This window comes from Uloborus diversus, chromosome 1 (genome assembly GCF_026930045.1).
Source record: "Uloborus diversus isolate 005 chromosome 1, Udiv.v.3.1, whole genome shotgun sequence".
NCBI classification, from domain to species: Eukaryota; Metazoa; Arthropoda; class Arachnida; order Araneae; family Uloboridae; genus Uloborus; species Uloborus diversus.
In genome coordinates this window covers 49,719,962-49,745,522 of record NC_072731.1, presented here as the reverse complement: position 1 = coordinate 49,745,522, position 25,561 = coordinate 49,719,962, and the positions used below count along the sequence as shown (strand labels likewise).

General features: G+C 32.8%; 1 protein-coding gene across 1 annotated transcript in view; it reads left to right on the top strand.

Annotated features, from left to right (window-relative positions):
- LOC129234563 (serine incorporator 5-like) overlaps window positions 1-25,561 on the top strand; it is a 71,336-nt gene that overhangs the window by 9,154 nt on the left and 36,621 nt on the right. Inside the window, exon 3 of the mRNA XM_054868584.1 lies at window positions 11,282-11,460. Within this exon, the coding sequence (XP_054724559.1) occupies window positions 11,282-11,460 (179 nt within the window). The remainder of the gene's footprint in view (window positions 1-11,281; window positions 11,461-25,561) is intronic.

The following is a 25,561-nucleotide window of genomic DNA, read 5'->3' as shown; positions in this document are numbered from 1 at the left end:
CAAAATATGCTTTAAGAAAGAATGTAAAAAGTGACATCAGTTTTAATAATGAATATTTTTTCTAATGTCATAAGAATTAAAACGATGTCTAAAAATAAATTATTGAAATAAGAAATTCGTATTTCTATGTGGAGATCGTTAAATTATGTTTCCAAAAGAAAGAAGAGAAAAAAAAAAATTCTAAAATAATAAAAGCGGTGGGGAAAAAAAATGCTAGTGCAGGTGATAATGTCGCCAAAACTGGTGCAGCTGACGATTAACTAGTCAAACTGGAATCCCCCTCTGGTAACCTTTAGCTTATCGTATACTGTGTTGTTGCCAATGGAGGTTTGCTTGGCGATTTTCGCGCAAAATGGCTTTCGTTCGATCATAACCAGCCAAGTTTCGACTGTAATTTATGTATTGTTCAATGTGTAACGTATTAATTATGCAAAATACCAATGGATTAAAGAAGATAACATCATAATAATCTTTTTTATTGATGTTAGAAGACAGTGGATTATAAAAAAATTATAAATAAACGGACAGAATTATCGGCGTCAAGATCGTAACGCCATTTGGACATCTCACATGTACGTTTAAAAAAAATTATTTTTCTTTTAAGATACTACATAAAAGCTTATGAAAACACTTTTAAACAATTAAAAACTGATTCTGAGGATCGATAAATACCTTTAAAACGAAAACATCATATACTTAGTTCTCAAATAATAGCATTGTAAAGATCGTAACTTTTGGACATGCATCAAACTTCAAACTTACTTTTTTCTAAAATCGTTTACAAAGTAAATAATTTGTCTTTACTTTTGTTATTTGTGTAAAATATTAACAAAAAATTATTCAGTGTAAGATTCATGCCTTAAATTTTTTTTTTGAAACGTATGGAAATAATTAAAAAAAAATTTTTTTTAATGGTACATTTGCTCAGTTAACGTTTTGGTATGTCCAAAATTGTGTCATTTAGCAAAGGAAATATTTTTTAAGGGCATTTAAAGAGCTTTTTTTCCATAATTTATGTCAATTCTTGTCTCTATACAGCATTATAATTTACCTCAAAATTTTTAGAGTTAATTAAAATGAAAGTTATTTGTAGGGCTCGACCGATGGCATTTTTTGGCCGATGGGCCGATGCCGATTGTTGGCCGATTGTTCAAAGATGGCCGATGGCCGATTGTTTTCCTCCAAATGGCCGATTACCGATGGCCGATGGCCGATGCTGTTGGCCGATGGCAAAAAAAAAAAAAATCTAACAGAAATAAATTGATAAAATTGTCAGGGATTTAAAGTATCATAGATTCATTTCACTTTACTTCCTTTCTACGGATAAGGAATAGTAGTACCCCCCCCCAAAAAAAAAAATCAGATTTCGACCTAAATTTTTATTTTACGATCATCCAATTTAAACTTCACGAGTTTTTTCTGCGCACATGTACATGCATATGTACCTAAGAACATATAGATGACCGAAATATCCATTTTGAAAACCTCCTTAGTTAAAATTATCGCAAATTCTCTTGTGATGTTTTCATGCGCGTAAACTTACGTCACTCAAAAATGTTATGAAATAGTAAGTTGAAAACTCGTACGTAGGTAGCATAATCTAAAAGTTCGAGGACAATTTGTATAAAAATTTACCGTGAATCTATCTACAAAATTGTCACCTTGAACGACTATGCACTTCTGCCACCGTTCGTATAGCTTTTAGAAGGACTCCTGGAAGACATTTATCGCAACCTCCTGTAAGGGCTCTTTCGTTGCTGCTTTGACTTCATCGTGGAGAAGAAGGCGACTTTCATGTTGAGGATGCACGGTTCGATTGGTCAATACTCTGATATGACAAACCAAAAACATCACGTTTCGTCGGACTTAGCTCCGTGTGACTTTTACCTTTCCCAGCAAAAAAAAAAAAAACATTTGCATGGACGCCGCTTTCTTCCGTCAGGATAAGATAAAGCTGCATCACAGAAGGTAGTGAAAAATGGCTTCCAGGAGTTTTTCCAAAAGTTATATGAACACTGGCAGAAGTACATAGTCCCTCAAGATGACCTTTTGTAGGTGGATGTGCTTCGGTAATGTGAACTATTCTGGGTAAGGTTTTATACAGCTTATCCCTCGAACTTTTGGATCGTACCACGTACAATCTGTATAGGGTGTAGTTATGCTTCTCCTTTTTTGACTGCTGTATGATGGAAAACGAAGAACAACAGCCAAACAAAAAAAAACAAAAAATGGAGGAAAAACAAAGAGACTGTTTAATAACCGATTGATTTTTTTTTAAATTGAACATATAACTAAGATTTCAGTAATATTTTAATAATGCTTGGATTTAGGTAAACTAAACATAGTTAAAAAGCATTAAATTATGTTGTTTAATCATTCAAAAAAAAAAACTATGAAACCGTCAGCAAATTACGCTATTAAAGTGGAAAGATTGCACGTAGACCTTTTTTAGTCATCAAGTTAAACAAAAAAGGTAACAGATAAATTACAATATTAAATCATAATAGGAATATTTTTATACTTATTTAAAATTTATGAATAGAAAAGTTGGCATTTTTCATAAAATGTATAACAGTTGCGTAAATTTTGCGGAAAAAAGAAATAGCCACGAAATGAGTGAGATTCTTAAAACGTAGCTATAATAAACAAACTCAATATTTACCCCAACTTAATAACTTAATACATATACATACTACTTGATTTGATGTTTGCACACGTAATATTGAACAATTTGATTGATTAATCTTTTATGGAGCACTACAAACACGTTCAAATTAAATTTTTCAATTTAACAATAATTTTCTGAAATTTAAAAAATTGCATAGTAGAAAATCCTTGAAACTTTTCTATAACATATTATTAAACATATGATGAAAACGAAAATAACTTATTCATTGATTTTATATAAATACATAAAAATAGTTACAACAGAAAAAAAAATCGATCGCTATTAATGATGCAAAAAAGGTGGCGCATTACAAAATATAGGTGAAACAAGTATAAAAAATACGCAAAATGACATTTCTTGACCAAAATAAATAATCGCTAAATATTTAAGAAATGCTTGAAACGACGAGGGCGGATTAGGGGGTCACCCTCTAATTTTGGAGTAACTCACAATGTTAAACTTCGGCCCCAACTTCGGCTTAATTTTTTTAGTACAGAAGCGCTACCACCAACGCCTCGGAAGAGTTTCTGTATCTACTTCAGCACTTCCGAAGAAAAATTCAAAACCTTTGTTTTCCGAATTATATGTCACAATTCAAAACGTCTTTAATCAATTTCTAATCAATGCTCTAAACTCTTCCTAAACAATAGATAAAACTTGAAAAAAAAATCTCTAATTTTATGAATGGTGTTGGTTTTAAACAACTCAGAAGTACAACTTCAGTTTAATTTCAGAAATTGAGGGAGTGGGAGGAGGAGCACGCAAGTGTTCTCGGAAATACAAAAAATAGTTGCAAAAAATAGAGTTCAAAATAATAATAAACTTTGAGCAGAAAACCCTTTTAAAACTTGCACCCGAGTTTGTTTTGATGTACAATGGTGGATTTAAAATGTAGCAAATGTGCAATTCCTCGAGGGCCCCATAACCATAGGGGCACCGTAGGAGTTACAACAATGCTTTTGATAAATGTTTTGCAACTTCTGTGATGGAGAAATACGGCCCCAAAATGGATTTTGACGGGCCCCAATCTTGTAGCTCCGCCGAAGCGATACAGAAAAGACTGCATTACTGTGATTCATATTACAAACATCGAAAAATTTAAAATTACCGTCGGTTCAACGGGAATCAAACAAAATGAAACAAAACCGGTTTTGCCATCTCATATTTGTTTCCACAGTCTCCAATTCGGTAATATATCACCAAATGATCGTCAGTCTGAGACGCTATATTAGTTTTGCATTGAAATAAGTAATTAATAGCCACAAAAAATCAGTTAATAGGCTTTTTAGAACATCCGATCGAAAACAAAGAGGGAAGGTCACAACTGAAACGTGCGCACTTCCCACAGGCGAAAATTTAGCCTTCTACAGCTTACCATTTTTTAGTTATGACTTATGAGAGATACATACGTGCATCCAGCCGCAAGAAACAACGCAATAATTAACGTGTTTGGTACCTGAATGCAGTATTAAAAACTCTTTCAGGGGTGACTAAAATATAAATTCATACTGAAATTTAAGTGAACAATTTTGTTTGAAAACAACAACTCCCTTTACTTTGTATTTAAAAGTAAAACAAAGGTCTTGTTTTTTTCAAAAACATCGGCCAATTCCATCGGCTTTTCGATGTTTTTAAGGCCGATGGGCCGATGTTTCCTGCAAGTTAGCATCGGCCGCCGATGCCGATGCCGATGGCGAAATTGTTGAACCATCGGCGCCGAAAAAGAAATCTTTTAATCCTCTTTAATGTGCCATGTAAAAATTTTTGTTACTTGATTTTTACTATGAGACTATGACCAATGTTAAGTATAAATTCCCTGCTTTGAGGAATATTACTAGCATATGGGAAACATTACTGACAATATTTCCCATGGAAAAATATTGTGAGTAACTGACCAGAATCAAATTTTGCTTCATATCCCCAATAGACAGACTTAAAATATGCTGCTCTTTTCTTCTCCAAACTGCAACTAATTTATTATTATACTTGGAAAATGTTTCATTTTTGTAAGTTGAATGAAAATAAATATTGTTTACCGAGATGAAAAAGATGACATTGTGGCGTACGGATCATCATAACATGGATGATAATTGTCCCAGTCGGAATTTGAACCACAGACTTTTATGATTCTAACCCAGTGCTTTAACCACTGAACCAAAAGGACCTAAAGGTTCGGGGGCAAAGTTAGGTTATATGCTTCCTGACGTACGTTACCTTACTCCCCCCATCAAGTGATGAAGCAGGGAAGCAAGAGAGCTATTCAATTTATTAACAGATGTGGGGTGCTGATAAGCCAAGCATTCTGGCTGTAGTTGTGCCGTTGCAATTATATGAGCAATCCACAGTAAAGCACGTGCGTGAGTGTCAGCGGTCGGGCGGACGACTGAGCAAGTGCGTGGTCAAGGAATGAAGGGCCTATGGCGTATTCCTAATGCTGCGTTACATGGTGCCATCTGTTGCGATGCTGAGTCACCATTATGTGGCGTACGGGATCACCATGATGTGGAAGATGATTGTCCGGGTCGGGGTTTGAACCATAGACCTTTGTGATGCTAACTCAGTGCTTTAACCACTGAACCAAAGGGACCTCAAGGTTCGGGGTGCAAAGTTAGGTTATGTGCTCTCTGACGTACGCCACAACATTATATATATATTTTTTTTTTATTAGACACAAAAAGAAACTCCCTATGCACCACATAGTATCGCATAGGGCCCGAAGGTAAGAGGCACAACAGTACAAAATACACAAAATAAAATGAGCACAACATACAAACAATTAACAACGAATAAAGAAGAAAAACACACACACACACACACACACACACACACACACACACACACACACATACAAAAAGGTCAAACAACTGAATAAATAAAACGTTTAAAAAGAGAAAAAGTCTCGACACTCTGAACCAGAGCAGAAGGAACAGGAGGCCAAGAAACGGACAACTTCCTCAGCTCCCTCATAAGAATTTCTCTCTGGGGGTTAAAACGATTGCAACGAAACAACAAGTGTTCTGGATTTTCAATATCCTGTCCACAATCACACACATTTTGCTTTTAAGGGATGCTACAAAAATATGTAAAACAAAAGTTATTCACCATAAGCAGCTAGTGTCATTTGCAATAAATAAATACTATTCAAGAGAAAGACGTTTCCCTTTAAAGTTCAGATTAAAGTTAAAACGGTTGCTCAACATGTATCTAAAAATATAATTAGGTAACGCCTTTAGTATACTTTTTGTGAAATCTTTTTCTCAAAAGTGTGGGTCAATTTGTTGCCTGCCATATTCAATTGATTTTAGATGCATGAATGAGTAAAAAGTTTTGAACATTAGTTGTATTGTTTTGGTTTTGTGTCTCTTTAACGTAGGAGTATAAAATATTAATGTTTGGTAATTGCTCCAATTTGAATAAAAGCAATTTAATTTGAAAAACTGTTGAATCCTTGACTAGTAACAAAACAAGGTAACAGACTTGACTGGTTGCGGATTTGACCAGGGGCGGCATTTCAACATTTCATTTGGGGGGGGGGGGGCGAGTTTTTTAAATCTGCGTTCCCTTGAGAATGAAATAAAATGCATATTGTTTTACAGGATAAAATAGAAGGTATTCAAAGAATTCAAATTTTAATTACTACAGTTTTAACTTATTTTGTAATAAATAAAATCACAAAATATTTTGATACTAGAGTTTTTACCTTTTAGAAAGTTTTAATGTATGGTTTTCAGAATCTGTGTGGAAATCTTGTTACTTGATTACATTAATGTGCAGTGTGGTACTTTTTTGCCAGTACAATTGAAGATGAAAGTTTTTTTTGTCCCGTTATGCTCGGAAGGTAATTTTCTAACCTCCTAACACACAAAAAACTTTCACAACTAGCTGAGCTAATTGGAATAATTGAAAAACAGTTCAAGCAACAAAGTTATGATGGAAAACACATTGTCAAGTTTTTTCTCCTTAGAACAACGCCAGCCACTTTGAAAATAGTGCTAGTCTTCGTTTTTCATCATTTAATAGTATAGTCGCTATTTGCAAAACAATTCCTCTTGCTTTGTGCTATAACTTTTACTTACAATTGTAATATTTTATTTCTCTTTTGCAAGAAAATATCAATATAAATCTTGAACTTATTGGACAGCAACGCAGTTAAAAATTTATCATAAGATCTTGTCTTAAATTCATCATAAACTGAATCTATTATATTATACAAAATATTAATTCAATTTTATGACTTTATATCATCATGTAGATTTTTGACACCTCTTCTAAATTCATTTGGATTTTTTTTAAGATTGGTCTGCAGTAAGATTTTTTTTCGTTTCACTCTTGGTTAAAATATACATCTGCGCAAAAATTACAAATTGTTTCAATTTTAGATTAAGCTGAAGCTTGGACAGTCCGAAAATTCAGGCTAGTGGATTGAAGATGTTTTGATAGAGTAAAGCAATTTTCAAAAAATCTTCACAGTACAAACAAAGCAAATAAAAACTCAAACAAAGTCATACATACAAATACAATACAAAAGTAACGACCAGCAACAGGCTCTGGGTTCAGCTAGACTGATCCCAGTGAAGATCAATGGCCCTCTTAAAACTGTCTACTCCCTTGCTCATTACCACCTCTTCCGGTAAGCTGTTCCAAGGTTCCTCTACCCTGCTAAAATAATAGGGTCTGGTGGGGGAAAGTGGTCAATGGGGTAAAGTGGTCATACGTCAAAGAAATGGCTATAGCTTGGAAATAAATGTTCGAATGAATGTGAAAATTTTATTTTACGATAGGGCAGTTAAAAACTACATTTTGAATACAAAATTTCACAACTGGCAAAATTTTATTTGGTAAAATAAAATATTTTGTGTGAATATGAAAAATTTAAAAATCTAAACACCTCTTTTAACTTTCTTGGAAAATTTTGTTTGTTAGAATTATGAACAGATTGACTGCACAGGAAGCTTCCTACATGTCTCAAGAACTCTTACTCATTAGCAGTTAGCTGAATCTATTTTGGTTAATTTTTTAGAACAATTTAAGTAAGATGGGGTAAAGTGGTCATAATATTAGGCTTAACGAATATTGTCCTTTTAACGTCACTTAAACTTTAAGTATGAGGCAGATATAAATGAAATATTAATTTCACTTAATATGTATTGTTTTTGCAGTAAACAGGGTTAAATATACGAGTATATGCGTATGCATACTCATATACTCGTGTAGGCACGTATATATACGTATTAACATAAATGCACCAATAAACGCGTAGTATATGGGTAACTGCAAGCATTTTTTGTCTATAAAGATATACATTCGACTATCGGTACACGTATATACCCGTTTATACTCGTACATATACGAACACTTATATACTCAGGTAGACACGTATATACGCGTACGTACTCGAAACTCGAGCAGACACTTACACACAAGCACATGATATACATGTATATAGGGTGAATTAAAACTCTTGGGCAAATTCTTAAAAGATGTAAGAGGGGAGTAGAAGAAGCAGGAATTATAAGAAACATATATTCACAAACACAACGCTGACGCGCTACATGCACGCAAAATCAGAACCTAAAGGATGCATAACAGGTCACAAATTTATTACACAAAGGCAATTTTACACAACATTTTAGGTCTTAAGAAAGTGTTAAAGTGATTGATGAAATTTGTGGCCGGCTGCTGTAGTACATGCGTCGCAATCACAAAGCACTCTCTGTTGCAATAATGAGACTTTTGAAAAACTTGCAACAGTCGCTGTGCCTTTGTTGCGATGCGTGTATTAGAGCTACTACAGGCCGTAACTTTAACATCTGCTCTAAATAATTCTTAAAAACTAGAATGTTGGTTAAAATCATCTTTTTTTCCCCAATGGGGCTGTATAAGAGTCCTACCTGAAGAGGCGTCTGGGCCATAACCAGACCTAGTGCGCTCCCCTACAATGTATCAGTCTTTCATGTGTCACCATTAAGGCGCTGATGTATGACACAGTTTTTTTGACGCCCAGTTTCCCCCAGGGGGAGGCACCTGGGCTCTCTTTGATGCGAAATTGCAGTAGGAATTTGATTTTGCCTAAGAAATTCTAATCAAAACGGATACCATTGAGATCTTTAACATGCCGCATAATCATACGACATGGGCGCTGATGAGTTTCTGCATCTCGAAAATCCACCGACCGGCATCTCCAGGTCAGAACCCGATTCCACAGACGTACAAGGTCAGCGTCTAACCATCACGCCACCAACTGGTCAAGTAAAATCATCTTTGTGTAACAAATTTGTGACCTGTTTTGCATCCATCAGTTTCTGGCTTAGTGTGCATGTAGTGCGTCAGTGACCATAAAATCATTATGATTCTTTGCTTCGTATCCTCCCTTCTCACACCCCTTTTATCTTTGCCCCAGGGCTTGGATTCACTCTGTAAGCATACTTGTGTATTAGGGGATATACTCGTGTATACATACATGTACTGATATACACGTAAAGGTACGTATATACGTCTATACTGGTACATAATCGTGTTTACACGTAAACATACGTGTATACTCGTTGCTTCCATATGTATGTGCGTGAGTAGACATATACAAACACGCACTGGATGTATCCTCCAAATAACTCGTGTATACCCGTATATGTGTGTATACCTATATATGCGTATATATGTCTACTATACACGCATATACTCAGATATGCATGTATATACTCGAGATACAAGTGCATACACGCATATGATGTTCGTTTATACGTGTATATACTCTTGTAGACAAGTATACTGTAGGTAATCACGTATACATTCTTATGTATACCCGCATATACTTGTAACTATAAAAATAACCGAAATATACAAATATTACGGTTATTTGTAACGGTTTTGCATCTATTTTTAACTATGACCACTTTACCCCATGCTATGACCACTTTCCCCCACCCCATGGGGTAAAGTGGTCATAAATACATAGGGAAATGAAACTGTTATAAAACTACTTAAATCAATATTTTTTCCCCTGAAATTCTATGTATTGTGTTCTTTAATAATGCAATGTAAAATAACAACAAAAAAAGTTTAAGTGTTTAAAGAATTTATTTTATTTAATATCCACTTAAGTTGAAAACCTACGATTTTATGACCACTTTACCCCACCAGACCCTAGTTTTTCCTAATATTCATGTTAGCCTGAGATTTAAATAGCTGAAAACAATGACCCCTTGTCCTGTTTTCAGTGCTAAACTTCAGCCTCGTAACATCTTTCATTTTAATAAATTTAAACAACTGAATCATGTCCCCTCGGTCTCTTCTTTGCTCAAGACTGTACATTTTTAGCCTTCTAAGCCTGGAATCATAGTCTGTGAGAAAGTCCATTTATTAGCCTTGTAGCCCGCCTTTGAACCCTTTCCAATACATTAATATCTTTCTTCAGATAAGGAGACCAAAACTGAACAGCATACTCCAAATGAGGTCTTACCAAACTTCTATATAAGGGCAGGATAACTTCTTTAGATTTGTTTGAAATAGATCTATTGATAAACCCAAGCATCTTATTGCCTTTGTTACTAGCAATGCTGCACTCTGTTGGCTGAACTTTAAATCCTGACTTATTAAGAACCCCAGATCAGTAACTTTAAATACACGTTAAAGGAACATGTTAAAGGGCATCAGCTTTACCACCATTGAAAGAGCTGCTTTCAAATGTTCAGATTTAACAAGGAGGGATTTTACAGCTTTAACTCTTAGAGACCATCTTGTGTCACTCAGAGATGACCAAGTTAAAGAGCATCCAGAAAATGAATTTGTTGATATGCGCCTTTTTAAAAAAAAGCATGTCTTTTGTAAGAGTTTTCTATGAAAGTATACAATGTATTGAGTTGATGAAATGTGTTTCTAATAGAAGAAATTGGTGTTCACTCGCTAACTTGACATACATTTGAAATATAAGTGTAGCAACTTATGCAAAATTCCAGTAAAATCGTGCAGCCTTCTCTGGATGTGTTATCATAGCACTGGGTGCACAAGTATGAAGTATTTTGCCTGCATGAGGAGAGTACCTCTTTAGTTGAAACAAACTTTGATCCCCAGCCAGTTTTTCGAAAAAGGCTACAAATGATTCAAGATTTTCCAAGTTATCATTCAAATAGTGAATAATACTTGCTTGTGTCTAGAAATGTTTCAAGATTCATCAACTATTATGGAGAATCAGCTGGCGTTTTTTTCTTTTTTGGTTGTAATTTCCTTTTGCATATGATCAGTGATTTGCGATTTACATGAATTACGTTTGTCCGTTTTTTATCATTCTGAGCCAAAACATTTGGGGGTGCAACTGCCCCCTCTCCCTCCCCCTATTTTCCGCCCTTGAATTTGACAGTAACGGGAAAATAAAAATCAAAGCTTACATACTTATTGATAACACTAAGAAATAAAGCAAAATCCTTAAAAAAATGATTAACAAGTTATATTTGAGCAAAAGAAAGCTATAAATTGGTATTTGAACATTAAAAAAATAGGTAACAAACTTAACACATAAAATAACTTTAGTATTGAAGAAAAGAAGGTGCTTTAACAACTGTCAAAATTTAGTAGTATTTTTTAATTTAATTAATCAATTTACTTGTTAATTTACAGTTTCCACAGTTCAATATAACTTGTATAATTCTTAATGCTGGAGAAAATTGTGAGCTGTTAGTTGGCTACATGGCAGTCTATAGGGTTTCTTTGGCGATGGCTGCATTTTATTTCATCTTAGCTGTTCTGACCATTGCAATATCTACTAGTTCAAACTGGAGATCTGGTCTACATAATGGGTGAGTTATGTGTTGGATTACTTTTTAAAGCTATTTTTTAAACAATCACCCATTTGTGCATTAAAAGTCTAAATACCATACCCTTTTCACTCTTTAGATTTGTGCATTATTTTCACAGATATAAAATACATGGTCACCTCCATACACAGAGCTCAGTAGAAAATCTATTTATTATTTTTTCTGTCATCTTTGCAATCATATTAATTCTTCACATTTCATAGAAGTTTCTATTACATGGCCCCATTGAACCTCAATAAGCTGCTGATACTTGGGTTAGGAACTCAAGTTCAGTACCAGACTAAGCCATTGAATTTTTTAAAGGAGTTTAATTTGAATGGGTTTTCGATTTCATTTAGGAGGGTGCGTTATTGCCCTTGAAAGGGTATGGGCACCCATGTATAACTGGCAAATTATTCATTAAAAAAAGTTATAACTATCCGTACACTCAATAACGCAAAACATATTTATTCAAAAAATGTTTTGTAGCTACTAATTTATTCATTATAACACAAGAGGAAACTTCCAATATTTTGGTTGATTTAACTTGCTCTTTATAAACTCTTATTTTTTTATTTTAAAACCTTCCACTATGTTCAAAGATATAACTTCTCTTCTGTTTATGATCCTTTTTATTACCTTCATTTCTCATTATTAGAAAATGACATACACATGGACTTTACATGCTTATAACTATTTATGCCCAAAAGTGTTAAAACATAAAAAACTAAAAAATAATTAAAAAAAGTAACAATAAAAAATTTAAAAATACCTTTTTTAACTTAATGGGGGCATTCCACGGTATTTTTGACATTTATGTAGAGTCCGTAATGTGACCTTTTTTGCCAAAAAAGGTCACGTTACGGACTCTACATAAATGTCAAAAATACCTTGGAATGCCCCTAATACAAATACAATGAGGCATTCAAGAAAAGCAATAGACTTCTCTACTTACTAGATTTTTTCTTATGTACATGCATCAACCAATAGCTAATAATAAATTTCTCTTTTGAACTGAATAATTTTGTTATTTTCTGTTATGTTAGGAAAATGTAAATAATTATGCATTAGTTTTCTCTCGCAAAAATTGCATCTTTGAAATGAATTGTTATATTATTGATGCAAATGTTTAGTAACTGTAGTTATTTCATTGTGCCTGAATTTCCAAAATTTCAATTCATTAAAACCAGAGACATTTTGAACATCTCTACAAGCCTATTTTATGCACTGAAAATCAGAACTACGCCTCAAAAATTAAGTCAAGCCTTTTTTCATGCTTAGTGGTTTAAATGAAAATTTAGCATCATGGAAAAAAGAAGGAAAAGAAGTAATAGGATTTTTAACGATAGTTTTTATTTAAATGTTTTGTTATTTTCAAAAATAAATGTCAAGCGAATTTTTTAAATTCAAAGTATCAAAAAAGTTCACTGATCTTTTTTCTCAGCCATTTTTCCTTTAAATTTTTAAAAAAGTCATCCTCATATAAATAATAGCCGATGATCAAGTAACCTGCTTGCTTCAACAATGAAACTCACGCCACAGCATGATAATTTGATAATTCGCAACTCCAGCGCTCGAATACGCTACCTTGCGGTGATTTACAAAACTACCGAAAAAACTAAAACATTGCGTTCCATGTGTTCAGTTTGGGCAAAACAAAGTTTGTTATGTGCATTTTTTTTATTTGCGTAATTCATAATTTGGAATCGTCATCAGCAACAGCGTAACTTCAAAAATATCTGATATAAACTGTGAGTACACATTTTACTTATCTTGTTCTGAGTGAATTTGAATAAATATCAGTTTTTCAATTCGATGAAAAAAAGCGAACTTTACAACATTGACTGTACTCCATGCTGAAAAATTACTGCTTTTTCTTAACCTAATTCCACATAAATGATTTAAATAACCTTGTTACTATATCATCCAACTGAAATGGACAGTATGCAAATAAATTTTCTTGAAAATATTTATCGCAGAACAGATTGAAAAATCCAGAAAGAATGTTAAGAATTTGTACAATAAAAAATAAAAGCTTGGAACTTTTATCGCTAAAATATCGCGCCTGTCTCGGTGGAAGATTTTCGCCAAAAATCTGTTGATAGGGTTATGGTTTTAGTATTGTGTAAAAGAATAATGTATCTTGACAAGATTTCGCATATCAGTTAAATTATTTCCATGACGAATGAATTAAATGCATGATGATTTCTTTTGATATCCAATCGTACAGTCATAGAAATATATTATCTAGAGTTAAATGTTACTCTTGGCAGTCTGTCATGTAAATGCACTATGTGACAAAAATGTCAACAAATCCCGGAAATGTTACAAAAATGCCAACAAATGCCGGAAATGTCACAAAACTGGACATAATATGTACTAATGTATAGAAAAAACAGTACAAAATGAAAATGCTGTTCGAAGCGAACCAAAAATTAATGAATACCGAATTCAACATCGTGAAAATGGCTGCTTCAGAACAACTTACTGTGTGTTCTGCATTAATTGTTTACTTTCGAAATACTTTTTGATTTCCCATCTCTTTCTACACGGGTCAGAATAACCAAAAGACTTTGAAAATTTTTTTCAAATGAATAAAGAACAAAAAATCATACATGCGAACAAAAATTTCTGTCATTTCCTAAGTTTAGAAGCAATTTATACATTACGGCGTGCGTTTGTTTTAGTTTTTTCATCTGCCATTAGACAGTGACTCCAGCGTCCCCTATAGTTTGTTGGAGTTGCGAATATGTTTTAGTAATGTTTAATATGCAGGGAAAAGCTTTATTGTGACAAGTCTGAACTCGATCCGGTAACTTAACTGTTTTACTGGTAAGACTGTTATTTCAGGGGAATGGAGAAACAAAAAAATGGTCAACAAAATGAGCTCTATGTACTGGATTTTAGGGTTAATTTCCTGGAGTTAGGGTTACAATTTCAAAGATCAAAATATTACCAAACAGGCAATGGCTTTGTTCAAATGTAGAAGAGTAAAAGGAATTTTCACCCGTCATACCTTGACGGACGAATTTCTAGTTTATAAGGTTGATCATCATTAGTTCAGTCTTTACTATTTTTGTTTTTTCACTCTTTTCAAAATGAATTTCATGCCTCTAGAAATGTCAAAGTTTTTTTATTCATTGAAAAAAGATCTAACATCTGGTAAATTTGTCTAGTTATATATCTGGTTAAATTTGTTCTAAAATTTCTCATCATTTTTTGTTTATATATATATATATATATATATTAGCTTCAAATGCTCCTGCTTATGATTTTATTTCTCCCAGTTTCAAATAACTATTAATTGATAAAATTAATTTGTTAATTGTTTTACATTAATTATAAACCCAATTATGTTCAATAAAAAGATTTCCTTTCCTAATAAATGAGTTTCTGTTATTTTCTATTACGGTATGGTTTTTAAATAACAAAAGCAATTACTACAGCTAATGTCATGCACATAATTCTTACACAAACCATGAAAACCTAAAACAACCCAGAAACCCTTTAAATCATTAGAAAAACCCCGCCCCCCCCCCCCTTTTAACGAAAATCCAAACTTTTACCATCCTGACTGACATACTGTCTCTTTTTTTTTGCTTGAGAGTCAAATCCAATTACTCCTTCCTTTTTAGTTAAATTTTTTCAATGTCATTCTAATTTTTTACTAATATTGTTGTTTTATATATTGTTACAAATTCTGTAAATATTAGTTATTTTTGTGATTAATTTGTCGTAATCTAGCTAAATTTGGTGTTTATTAAATTATCTGTCATCTAAAATTATTGTAATAACGTAACCTGTAAATAGTTTCCTGTAATGAATATACAGCCCCTATACATTCGATTGAAGTATATGCTCCCCCGATTTTTCATTGATAAGATTTGTGAATGAGTAAAAAGAAGATATGAGAAATGCGTAGAACTTAGTAGGATTTTTTAGAGATTTCTTCGCTCGGTATAAAGCGCCGGGCGTCTTGTGAATGAGTCACTTTCGAGTTAGTTTTTGCTTGTGAATCGTTGCAGCGGAACGCTGGAGAGCATTTATTGCTCTGTTTTGTGAAGCCTTTTGAGCTGTATTTTTGCATATTTGGAAGTAAATACATGTGTAACCGTTGAGTTTACGGTGTTGAGTGATATTTGCTTAATTGCTGATGATTAATTTAGCAGTTGTTGACGATCTTTCCTGTACATAGTGTAAATAAATTTCCTGTATTTTCCTCATTACCTGTATCGTCCTTTCAAGAAAGTGGAAGTTGCACCGGATGCGTTACAATATCTATACCTCAGAGCCAGAAGGACGTAAGTCACGTTATGATAATTTTACAGGACCAGGAGAGAGTAAAAACTTTTTTCTGGTGCTTGCAAAAGATAAGACACATACTCTTTTAACCCTGGTAAAAAAATAAAAAAGATTTATTTAAAAGAATTACACTCAGATGGCTTGATACGGAATGGGTTTCTTTATACATACAATGCACTAATAAACTGAAAATCTCAATTTTGGGACTTACGTCCATCTGACTCTGAGGTACAGATATTTACAATGCATTTTAACTTTTTGGTCATTTACTTATTTGTTTCATTAAATGTAATTTTTCATAACGTGGTCTTTTATGTTTATATTATTTTGTTCTTTAGATTCCTTTTTTCAAAATTTTTTAAAAAGCTTTATCACCTTTTTCTTTATTTAGTTAACTATATATAAACATTCCTATTTTGTTTTTCAGAATGTGGGGAATAAAATTTCTCACACTGTGCATGATTTGTGCTGGTGTTTTCCTCATCCCTACAAATTATATAAATAATTTTGGCCATAGTAGGTAGTATTCCTTTAATAGAGAAACTTCAGTTTTTATTTTTCTAGATTTTGTTTTTTTTAATAGTATATGTTTGCCTAAAAAATAAAATATTCTGATTTATGTGTGTTTTTTCTTTTTGCAGTATGGATGTATGTTTCTATGGGTGCTGCTTCTATATTCATCATTATTCAACTAATGTTGATTGTGGATTTTGCTCATGCATGGACTGATAATTGGTAATGTATTTGTTGTAGTTTTAGAAAGCATTAAAATTAACTCTATGTGGGGATTGGGACAAAGTGAAGTAGTTCAGATAACTTACCTGTTTCAAAATAAATAAAATGGAAATTTGTTTTGAAAATTGCACTATTGAAAGAAAGAATAATGTAGTTTGCAATAATATTTGCATTGAAGCATTTTTTATTTCTGCCTTGAATTTGTACCTTAAAAAAGAGGAAAATTTACCTTTTTTTTAATGTTGGGACAAATTGAAAAATAAAATATTTTTCTAATGAAATACTTCTGTTTGATTATTAGAAATGTTTTTAGTCAATTGAATGAATAAATAAAAGATTTAATGAATAAATGAAAAGGTGATGAAGCAATAAATGAATAAATTAATATTATATGAGAGAAAAAAAATAGTGAATGAGAATGAAAATTTGTAATTGAATGAATAAAAGTAAATTATGTATTGAAAAAATGTAAATGAATCAGTTACTAAATGAATGTGTAAGTAATTTAATAATTTATTTGAAAAAGGAGAAACAAAATGAACTATTTCACTCTGCCCCATTAACTTTGCGCCGCATGCACTTGACTAATCGTAAAAAAAACATTAAAAATAAAAACAAGCTTAAATTGATTAAATTAATAATGCATTGAATATTAGGAGGTCCCAATTAATATTTAAAATGTTAATAACAAGATCTTGACCATTTTATCATAACAAAAAATCTTTTTGAATTACAACAAAATGTTAGAAAACAAATATCAATTTAAAAAATTGCTTGTATTATCATATGCTTTGATCTTCAGAGATAACTTTTTCCTGTCTAAAGTTGACTGCGTGCAGGGCCGGCTCTAGTAGTTTTGCTACCCTAGGCGAGGTTGACAAATGCCCCCCCCCCCCCCCATCCAGGGCTCGATTTCCCAATAGGCAGAATAGGCAGCTGCCTAGGGTGGCAAAATTTTCAAGGGCAGCAAATTTTGCTTTAACCTTTTTTTTTTTTTAATTATTACATTATTATTCTTGAAGTGAATTAGCATTATTTCATTTTCCGTAGTGACATCCTTTTCTTGTAATTAAATCATGTTTACTTTCATTCATCTTATGAAACTGAAATATTTTTCAAGCATGGTAATAGTTGCATGTTCAACAATAAATGTGAAGACAAAAAGCAGTGTTGATTGAAGAAAAGCAATATTCATTGGGTTGTCCAGAAGCTCCAACAAGATTGGAGTTTGACTTAGATATTTAGTGCCATAGTAAAGTTTATTCAATTATGGTTTCTTCAATGATTGACCTGTATTTTCTCTTGACATTTCTTCTACATTGTTAATATTTAAAAAAAATTCTGTTAATAGTATTAAGTCTGGGTGAAAATAAAAATGAGTGAGGAGCGAAAAAGGCTGAATCATTTTAAATGAAGAAAACATGTTTAGTTAAAAACCGATGAACAAAAAAGAGTTTTCAAAAAGTTTTTAAAAAGTGATACATATTTTTACAATGGGCAGTTTTCAAAGCAAAATCCTAGGACTTTTTGGAATTTAATCAGTAAAAAATTACAAGTGAAATACCATCGAGCAATGAGGAGTGGTAAGAAACCTTAAGTGAGTAAACATAATAACACAGAAGAACTTAATTTAATCGCTGATTCATAGATGAAAACAATTCTCAGTTTACCGAATCATAAAATTTGAGCATGCACAAATATTTTACATTCATAACACCTAATTGGAAGGAACATTAAGCATCATCAATAAAAAAATTTCAAAAAATTTTAAAAGGAAAAAAAGAATCTCAATATTGCAATTTTGTCTCCAAATTTTCTAAATAAGGAATTTTTTGGAAAATCACAGTGACCTTCCATTGGGGCATCCCTGAATATAAAATGTCATAATTTCTTCATAAGCTTGACAGTTTAAATTTCGGAAACCCTTTTTTTTTATCAGGGAAATTGTGCATCTTTTTTTTTTTTTTTTTGAGGGGGGGGGGGTGGCAGATTTTGCCTTTGGATTTGCCTGGTAGGTGAAGGTGTGGAGTAAGCTATTCAAATACATATAGGTAATAAACAAAGAAATAAAAGCCTGACTTATATCTCAGCCTTAACATTGTTTTCCGGGATCGAATGCTCCAGATAGACTGGTACATTAAAAGTAACCCTTTTCCCTCATTCATAGGCGGATTTACGGGGGTGCCAGGGGGTGCGCCGCACCCCCAAAATTATTGCCGGTGTTTTGAAAAAAATTAGTTTAGTATATTTCACTCAGAAACGCAGTTGGGGGAAAAAAATCATAGCTGATTATACTATTAAATTTACTTGAAAGAAACTTTACTTAAAGAATCTTCTCAAACAATTTATTGTTCAGTGCTGTTATTTATAAACTAATTACTGTACATTCGTGATTAATTACTGTACATTCGTATAGTAATTGCATGTTCTGTAATTGGGTATTTATTCGTATACCAATACCAATTCTTCAATTTTGAAACAACAATGGCTAAGAAAGTGCAAAAAAAAAAAAAAAAAAAACATGGCTATTGCGAGAAACTTTATCAATAAAATCTACACCGAAATCAACCGAAAACCAACATTTTTAAGATGAATTTTCAAAAATTTTTTGAAGGAGGACTCCCGGACATTTTGCTGCAGTCGTGCATCCAGGGGGAAGGGGGCACAAGACTGGTGACCCTCCCCGCAAAATGCTGAGTAGATGTTTAAAAAATATATTCTTTATTTTTGAAGAGAAGAAAAGATCTCATTTTGGGAAAACGCAGTTATTTTACGAAAAAAAAAGAATGTTGGGAAAAAATCTTAATTTCTCTTTCAAAAAGAAATATTGACATTTAAATTTTTCAACAGCTTCAGATTATTGGCGGCGAATCGTGTGCCTCCCCCCCCCTCCTGGTACAATCCTCTTTCTTTCATATCTCCTTCCTCCCCCCCCCCCTTTTTTTTTTTTTCATTTTTTCTATTTCGTTTTCATTTTTCCTATTAGTCCTAAAAAAATTTCTTCTCCAAAGCCCTTTCTTCAGCCAAAATTGTTACAAAGTACCTCAAATTTCGTTTCTTGGGCTTCACTTTCGCAAAATTTCCAAGAAAGATCTTCTAACCACCTAAATGCATCGAAAATCGTTTAAAATTGCGTTTTTGGAGCTTCAGTTTTGAAAAACTGCAGTTGCCCTAACGTTACCAAATATGGCCTTACACTCATGTGTTTAAGACTTCAATTTTGGAAAATATTCGAACAAGGGCCTCCGACCCCCTTTCTCTAATATCATTGAAGAGTGTTAATACTTTGGTTTTGAAAACTACTATTTCGAAATATTTAAGTGGAACAATCCTTCTTTTCAATACCATGGAGTATTGCAGAAGAGCTTCATTTTTAGGACTTCAATTTCGAAAATTTTACAGGGGAGAGCTCCAGAACACCCCGTCCGGTAACAGAAGCAAAAATTGTCCGTAGTATTTTTGGAACTTCAATTATGAAAAGTTAAAGAGGTAACGTGGGGAAGGAGTTACGTATTTCTATCTGCTTTTCAAAAAATCGATTGGAGACCGTCTGTGAGTCTCATTCCTAACCCAAACTATAAATATGAACTATAATCACATTTATAAGACTAAAATTTCTAAAAATAGCTTTATAGCCACACGTACCTTTCTTGCCCTTAAAATATCACCAAGAACTGTAAAACTGCGTTTCCAAAACTACTATTTCAAATTTTTTCTGGGGGCGTGAATCCCATTCCAAACCAGTAGCCTGATTCATCCATTGCTTCTAATATCGACTTTCGTTTAAGACTTTTTCTGCAGTTTGAAATGTTAAGAATTGCCCATCCCCTAATCTTACCAAATATGGTTTACATTGCGTTTTTTAGATTTAAAAGTGTGTCCCGCCCTAAAATTATTTCCTGATTTCGCCACTGCCTTGTTATTCCGGGAATACCCCGCCCCCTTCCCCAGATCCCTGTTATTGTTGCACCCCCAATATTTCGACCTAAATCCGCCTATGCCCTCATTTGTAATTTTAAACTAAATAAATAACCCACAATTTTTTAAAACAATGTCGGTACTGGTTTGGAATCCCTAAACAAGTAGCAATTGTTACAAACATCTTTGGTGGGTCATCACCTAAAATTTGAGATTGAGATCACAAAACATGATCTAAACCTGCAGGAATAAAGGCTGCGTTTTGTAGTTGAGTTTTCGGGATGAAAATATCAAATCAATATAGCATTTAAAAAATGATGTGATTTCTAATTCCCTATTGACAGTGTACAAGTTTTAACTTGAGTTTCAAGCTGAATTCCGAATTTTTTTCTGCATATCAAAAAGGGGGAACACAATTTAAATGATATTTTTTAACGTTACAACAACTAGTCTTATGGCACTGAAACATAAATTAATGTTTTCAACAAAAAAAAATTAATACTAAATAAATTAATAAATTCTATGTGAATATAACAAAGAATAGGGGAAAAGGGGGCACATGTGAACACTTTTTTTCATATTCTTAGTGTCTCAAAAAATATTATCAATTTTTCAGAGCGAAACTGTGTTCATGTCAATAGTCTTTTCTTAGCACCCTGGATTTTTTTTCAAACTATTAAAAAACGTATATATTTTGTTACCTTATGGAATTTTTAAAGAAATACAGTGGATTCCGCTTAATTGGACCAGCTACTTATTTGGACCAAATCTTATAGAACTGAAACAATTTCCATTGCATTCGTCTATTGGGGCCAAAAATCCGCTAAATCGAACCAAGGAATATGAGAACAAATTGGAAAAAAAATGAAAATCACTCACTTGAAGCAAGTTTCAAATGGGTTAACGAACCTAATAATTAGTGCAATAAAAATAAAAAATGATTCCTTGTAACTTTGAATTGAACTCGGCAATATTTATAGGAAAAAATGTTTAACAAAACAACCATTTCATAGCGGCACTGTTCCAGCGAAAAACAAAATTTCAGTGTAATTTCAAATTTCTTCAATTTCAATAATGTAAAATACGCGATTTACATTGGAACTTTCAATTGAACCAAAACTCCCAATTTCAACATTGGAAATTTTCAGTGACCGATTAGTAATTTTTCAGCAGTTATTTTTCACTCTCACATTTTTAATTACTTTTGGTTGTTGAATTGATTCAATACTGACAACTGGAAGGAATGACTAAAACCATATCTGTCTGGGATGAGTGTAAAAAGTTTATTCACTTTATTTTAATTTAACTTGTATTAGAAAAATTTCATAAACAGGAATTTTTCTTCTTTGTATGCTTTCCACATATATGGGGACTCACAATAATCATAAGGGCATTTATATGTTTTGTGTATAACATGTTCAGTCAAGCTACACAGATCCTGTTCGCTTTATCAGACCAACCGGTTATTAGGACCAAAATGATCCCGTCCCAATGTAGGCCTATTAACTGGAATCGACTGTACATTCAATTGTTCACATGTGCCCCTATAGGAGGGTCTGTCGGACAGCTGTCAATAAAAAAAAAAAAAAAAACCTTTTCCAAATTATATAATTCTGCTTACTATCAAATTTTAAAGTTTCGTAGCATGTTGTAATCACAGGATCGACAGGAAAAAACTTATAAGAGAGATTAGTACAAAGAATACTTTATTGTGTGAAGTTCATTCTTGTTGTGTGTATAGTGAGTTTAAGCTTCATACAGAATATGATGAGATTTATTTTGCACCTCAGTTTTTAGTTAAAAGAAAATATGTTTTCTTTTTCTCTTGTAAATATTACATAACACTAAATTGTTGGCCAACTATTTGAGAATAAAAGAATCAAAAACATAAAAATAATAATAAAATAACTAATAATCAATTTTCAATAATGTAAAAATAATTAACAATAAACCAGCAAACTGACTGTAGCAAAATATAAATTATGAACCTTTTCACCATTTTTAACACTTATAACAGGGGCGCCGACTTGCAAAAATTATTGGGGGGGGCCGGACATCACCGGGGGTTTAGGGTGTTATGTAATCCCTCTGAGGTCCCCCATTCCAAATAAAGGTCAGATTTTTGTACCTTGAAAATGCCATATTTTCTGGTGTGTATAATTTTAACAAATAAACAGTATGTGACACGGCGTTTTCGAAGTAAAAGAATCTAAAAATTGGTTTACGAATTTTCTGGTTCAACTGTTAAATCCTATCACTTGTCTTAGTAAGAGATTTTTTTGTTCTATTTTATGGGGAGCCGTGCAGTGCCGTAGTTAAGCATTGATATTATAACGTAGGAAGGACACTTGACTTGAATGGAAAGGCACTCCCAGAGACGCAGACTTTTTTTAAAAAATGGGGGAGGGGGGGGAACCGGGGGAAATTTTCTAAATTTGAGATGAAAAATAGTGAGTTTTAAAGTTTTTTTAAAGCATTTTAAAGTCATATAATCAACATTAGAACCCCCAAAACTTGACAAGCCTGACACATATTTTTTGGCTTTGAAAAAAGGAATTATAAATACAAACACGCACAGTATTTTCGTAAAAAGGTAATTTAATTTACGCATGTTTTTTTTTTAAGACCAGTTTTTTCATTAGTTATACCGTCTAACATATTCAAGTGTAAACGCAGTCTCTCAATGTCTAGGTTATTTTTGAAAACTCAATTGATTTTTCAAAATTTGTTTCACCTCTGTTTCATAAAAGCAAGCACTCTTGTTCAACTGCAATGTTCTGTGCGAGTTCAGTTGATGTAAACCGCCCAATAATGCAAGATTGCACCATTTCGCAAACCTCAATGTAAAGTGCCTTTGGGATTTTGAAAGCATGCGGTGAACTGGCTTTGTTGTTTTCATACTTTGGTATACGTCGATTCCGAGGAAGCGAAGGATCATCATTTTGTGAAGATTTTTCTTTTAAACACAATTCCCAAAAGTACTCAAAACAATCACGCCTCCTATTTAATATACAAATCAAACCCTCATATATTTTTTCCAGATTAGCAACACTTAGATGAGCTCGCCGCAGCGCTCCCCACCGGCAATAGATTTGACCCGTAAGTTCGAGCACTGGGACAAATTTTAAGTGTGCTTGCAGCATTATAACACCATCATTATTCACACTACTCCTTTTCAGTTAACCTGCTTACTACCGTAAGAATTATTTGTTTTAACTAATTACTGAATGTATATTACAAGGTAAACTATCTTCAAACAAGGAAAATAAAAGATAAATTTATGAGTTTAGAAAACATAATGTAACTAATACTTTTCTTGATTTATTGGGGGGGCTCTGCCCCCTCAAAAATATTTTTGAGGGGGCTCGGGCCCCCTCAGGCCCCATGGAGTCGGCGCCACTGACTTATAATGACCCTAAACAAATATTTATATTACGGAGAGGATATTTAAACTGTTTACATGTGCCCCTACATGCTGTGTTCACAAGTGCCCCGTGACCTACCTTAGAACTAATTTTTTAAAATAAAGAATTCTTAATTTAATTTTAAAATTTAAACATTGTCATAAATTTACTTGAATGTTCGTATACTGGTTTGCAATGGTTACGTTTTGATTATTAGTTTGTTAAAATTACTTTTAAATGAATAAAAAAAAACCGCCTTCAAAAGGTTATTAAATGTTCAGAAATCATATATAATTATTTAGGTATTTAAAATAACTCATCATATAGTAATTTAAATCAGTGTTTATTTTATAATTCGGTGTTTAGTTTAGTTCATTTTTGTATTGGATTTGTAAAATAAATTTCATTTCTATTTTTGAGTAGGAAATAGAATCTTAGTGTAATCAGTTATTTTTTGCTTTTTAGTTCCTGGGTGTTTTTTGAAAGCGTTTTTTTTTGTTTAAAAGTAATTTATTTTTTGCTTTTTAGTGGTGTAAATAACACGGCGAGGGTCTCGGAGACTTCTGACGACTGTGAAGAAGGCTTTTTCAAATGCGTAACTAATGTACAAAAAAAAAAAAAAAAGTCTTCATCATTAGTTCAACTTTATCAAAGTTTGCTTTCCGAAAGCAAATGCACGAGTCACTAAAAAAAAAAACGAAATCGCTTTAAGTTTAAATTTGTAAAATTGTAAATTTTAGAATTGTAATATTGTAAATTATAATTTATGTTTCGCAATACATGTCATGTAACTCATGATAAAAGTCTCATGTTCCTTCACATGGCCCCACTATAGATGAAGATTAAAAATTCCACTAGAATGAATTTTATATTTGCTTCAGAGAATCCTTAATTCAAAATTTTCATTATCATTACCCTTAATAATATATTTTTTTAGTACTTTCTTTAACTATATTTAAAGACAGTATATACCTTTGTTTTATGGCCTTTGTTTATCAATGTGTTTTATATTTAATCGTTTGTGAGGGAAATTGCATGAAATTTATTGTTTTACTCTTAACTTTTCCCTAAAGAATAAATAGGGTAAATCAAAGATTTTGAACCTAAGTTAGACCACCACTAAACAAAAAAAGCATAAAAACCAGTTCACTAAGTGAGACAATATACAAAGTTAATAAAGTACAAATTGATTTAAATGTGAGCATGATATTTGAAGAGTTTCCTCAATTTCATCAAACCTGAACTTGATTACCATTAGACCGCTGAGGAAGTATACTGTTTCAAACAAAAAAAGAATTTTCCTTATCGGTACAGGCAGGGGCGTGCATTGAAATTTTGGAACCCATCAACAAATGACTTTTCCGGGCCCCTCTCAATATTTTTACCTCTATATTTCACCCTTAGTTATAAAATTATTGGGCCCCCTTCAGGCTCGGGCCGGCCCGGGCCAACAGGTGTCTCTCCCGCTTCCCTGTGAAGCGGGAGGGACACCAGGGAGCCCCTGGGTACAGGTGTTTTCGAGTATTCATGGAACATTGTACAAAGGAAAAACAAATCCGACAAGTTCAGAACCTCCTCCTTTTTTTGAAGCCTGCTAATTAATATAACCCTAATTTCAAATTGAAATGGCAGCATCGTGAAATAGTTAATCTAGAGTATTGGTCAAACTTCATAAATCATACACAGTTATAATGTATATTATTAAAGAATATAAATTAAATCGTGGGGGAGGTGTGTTCTGTATT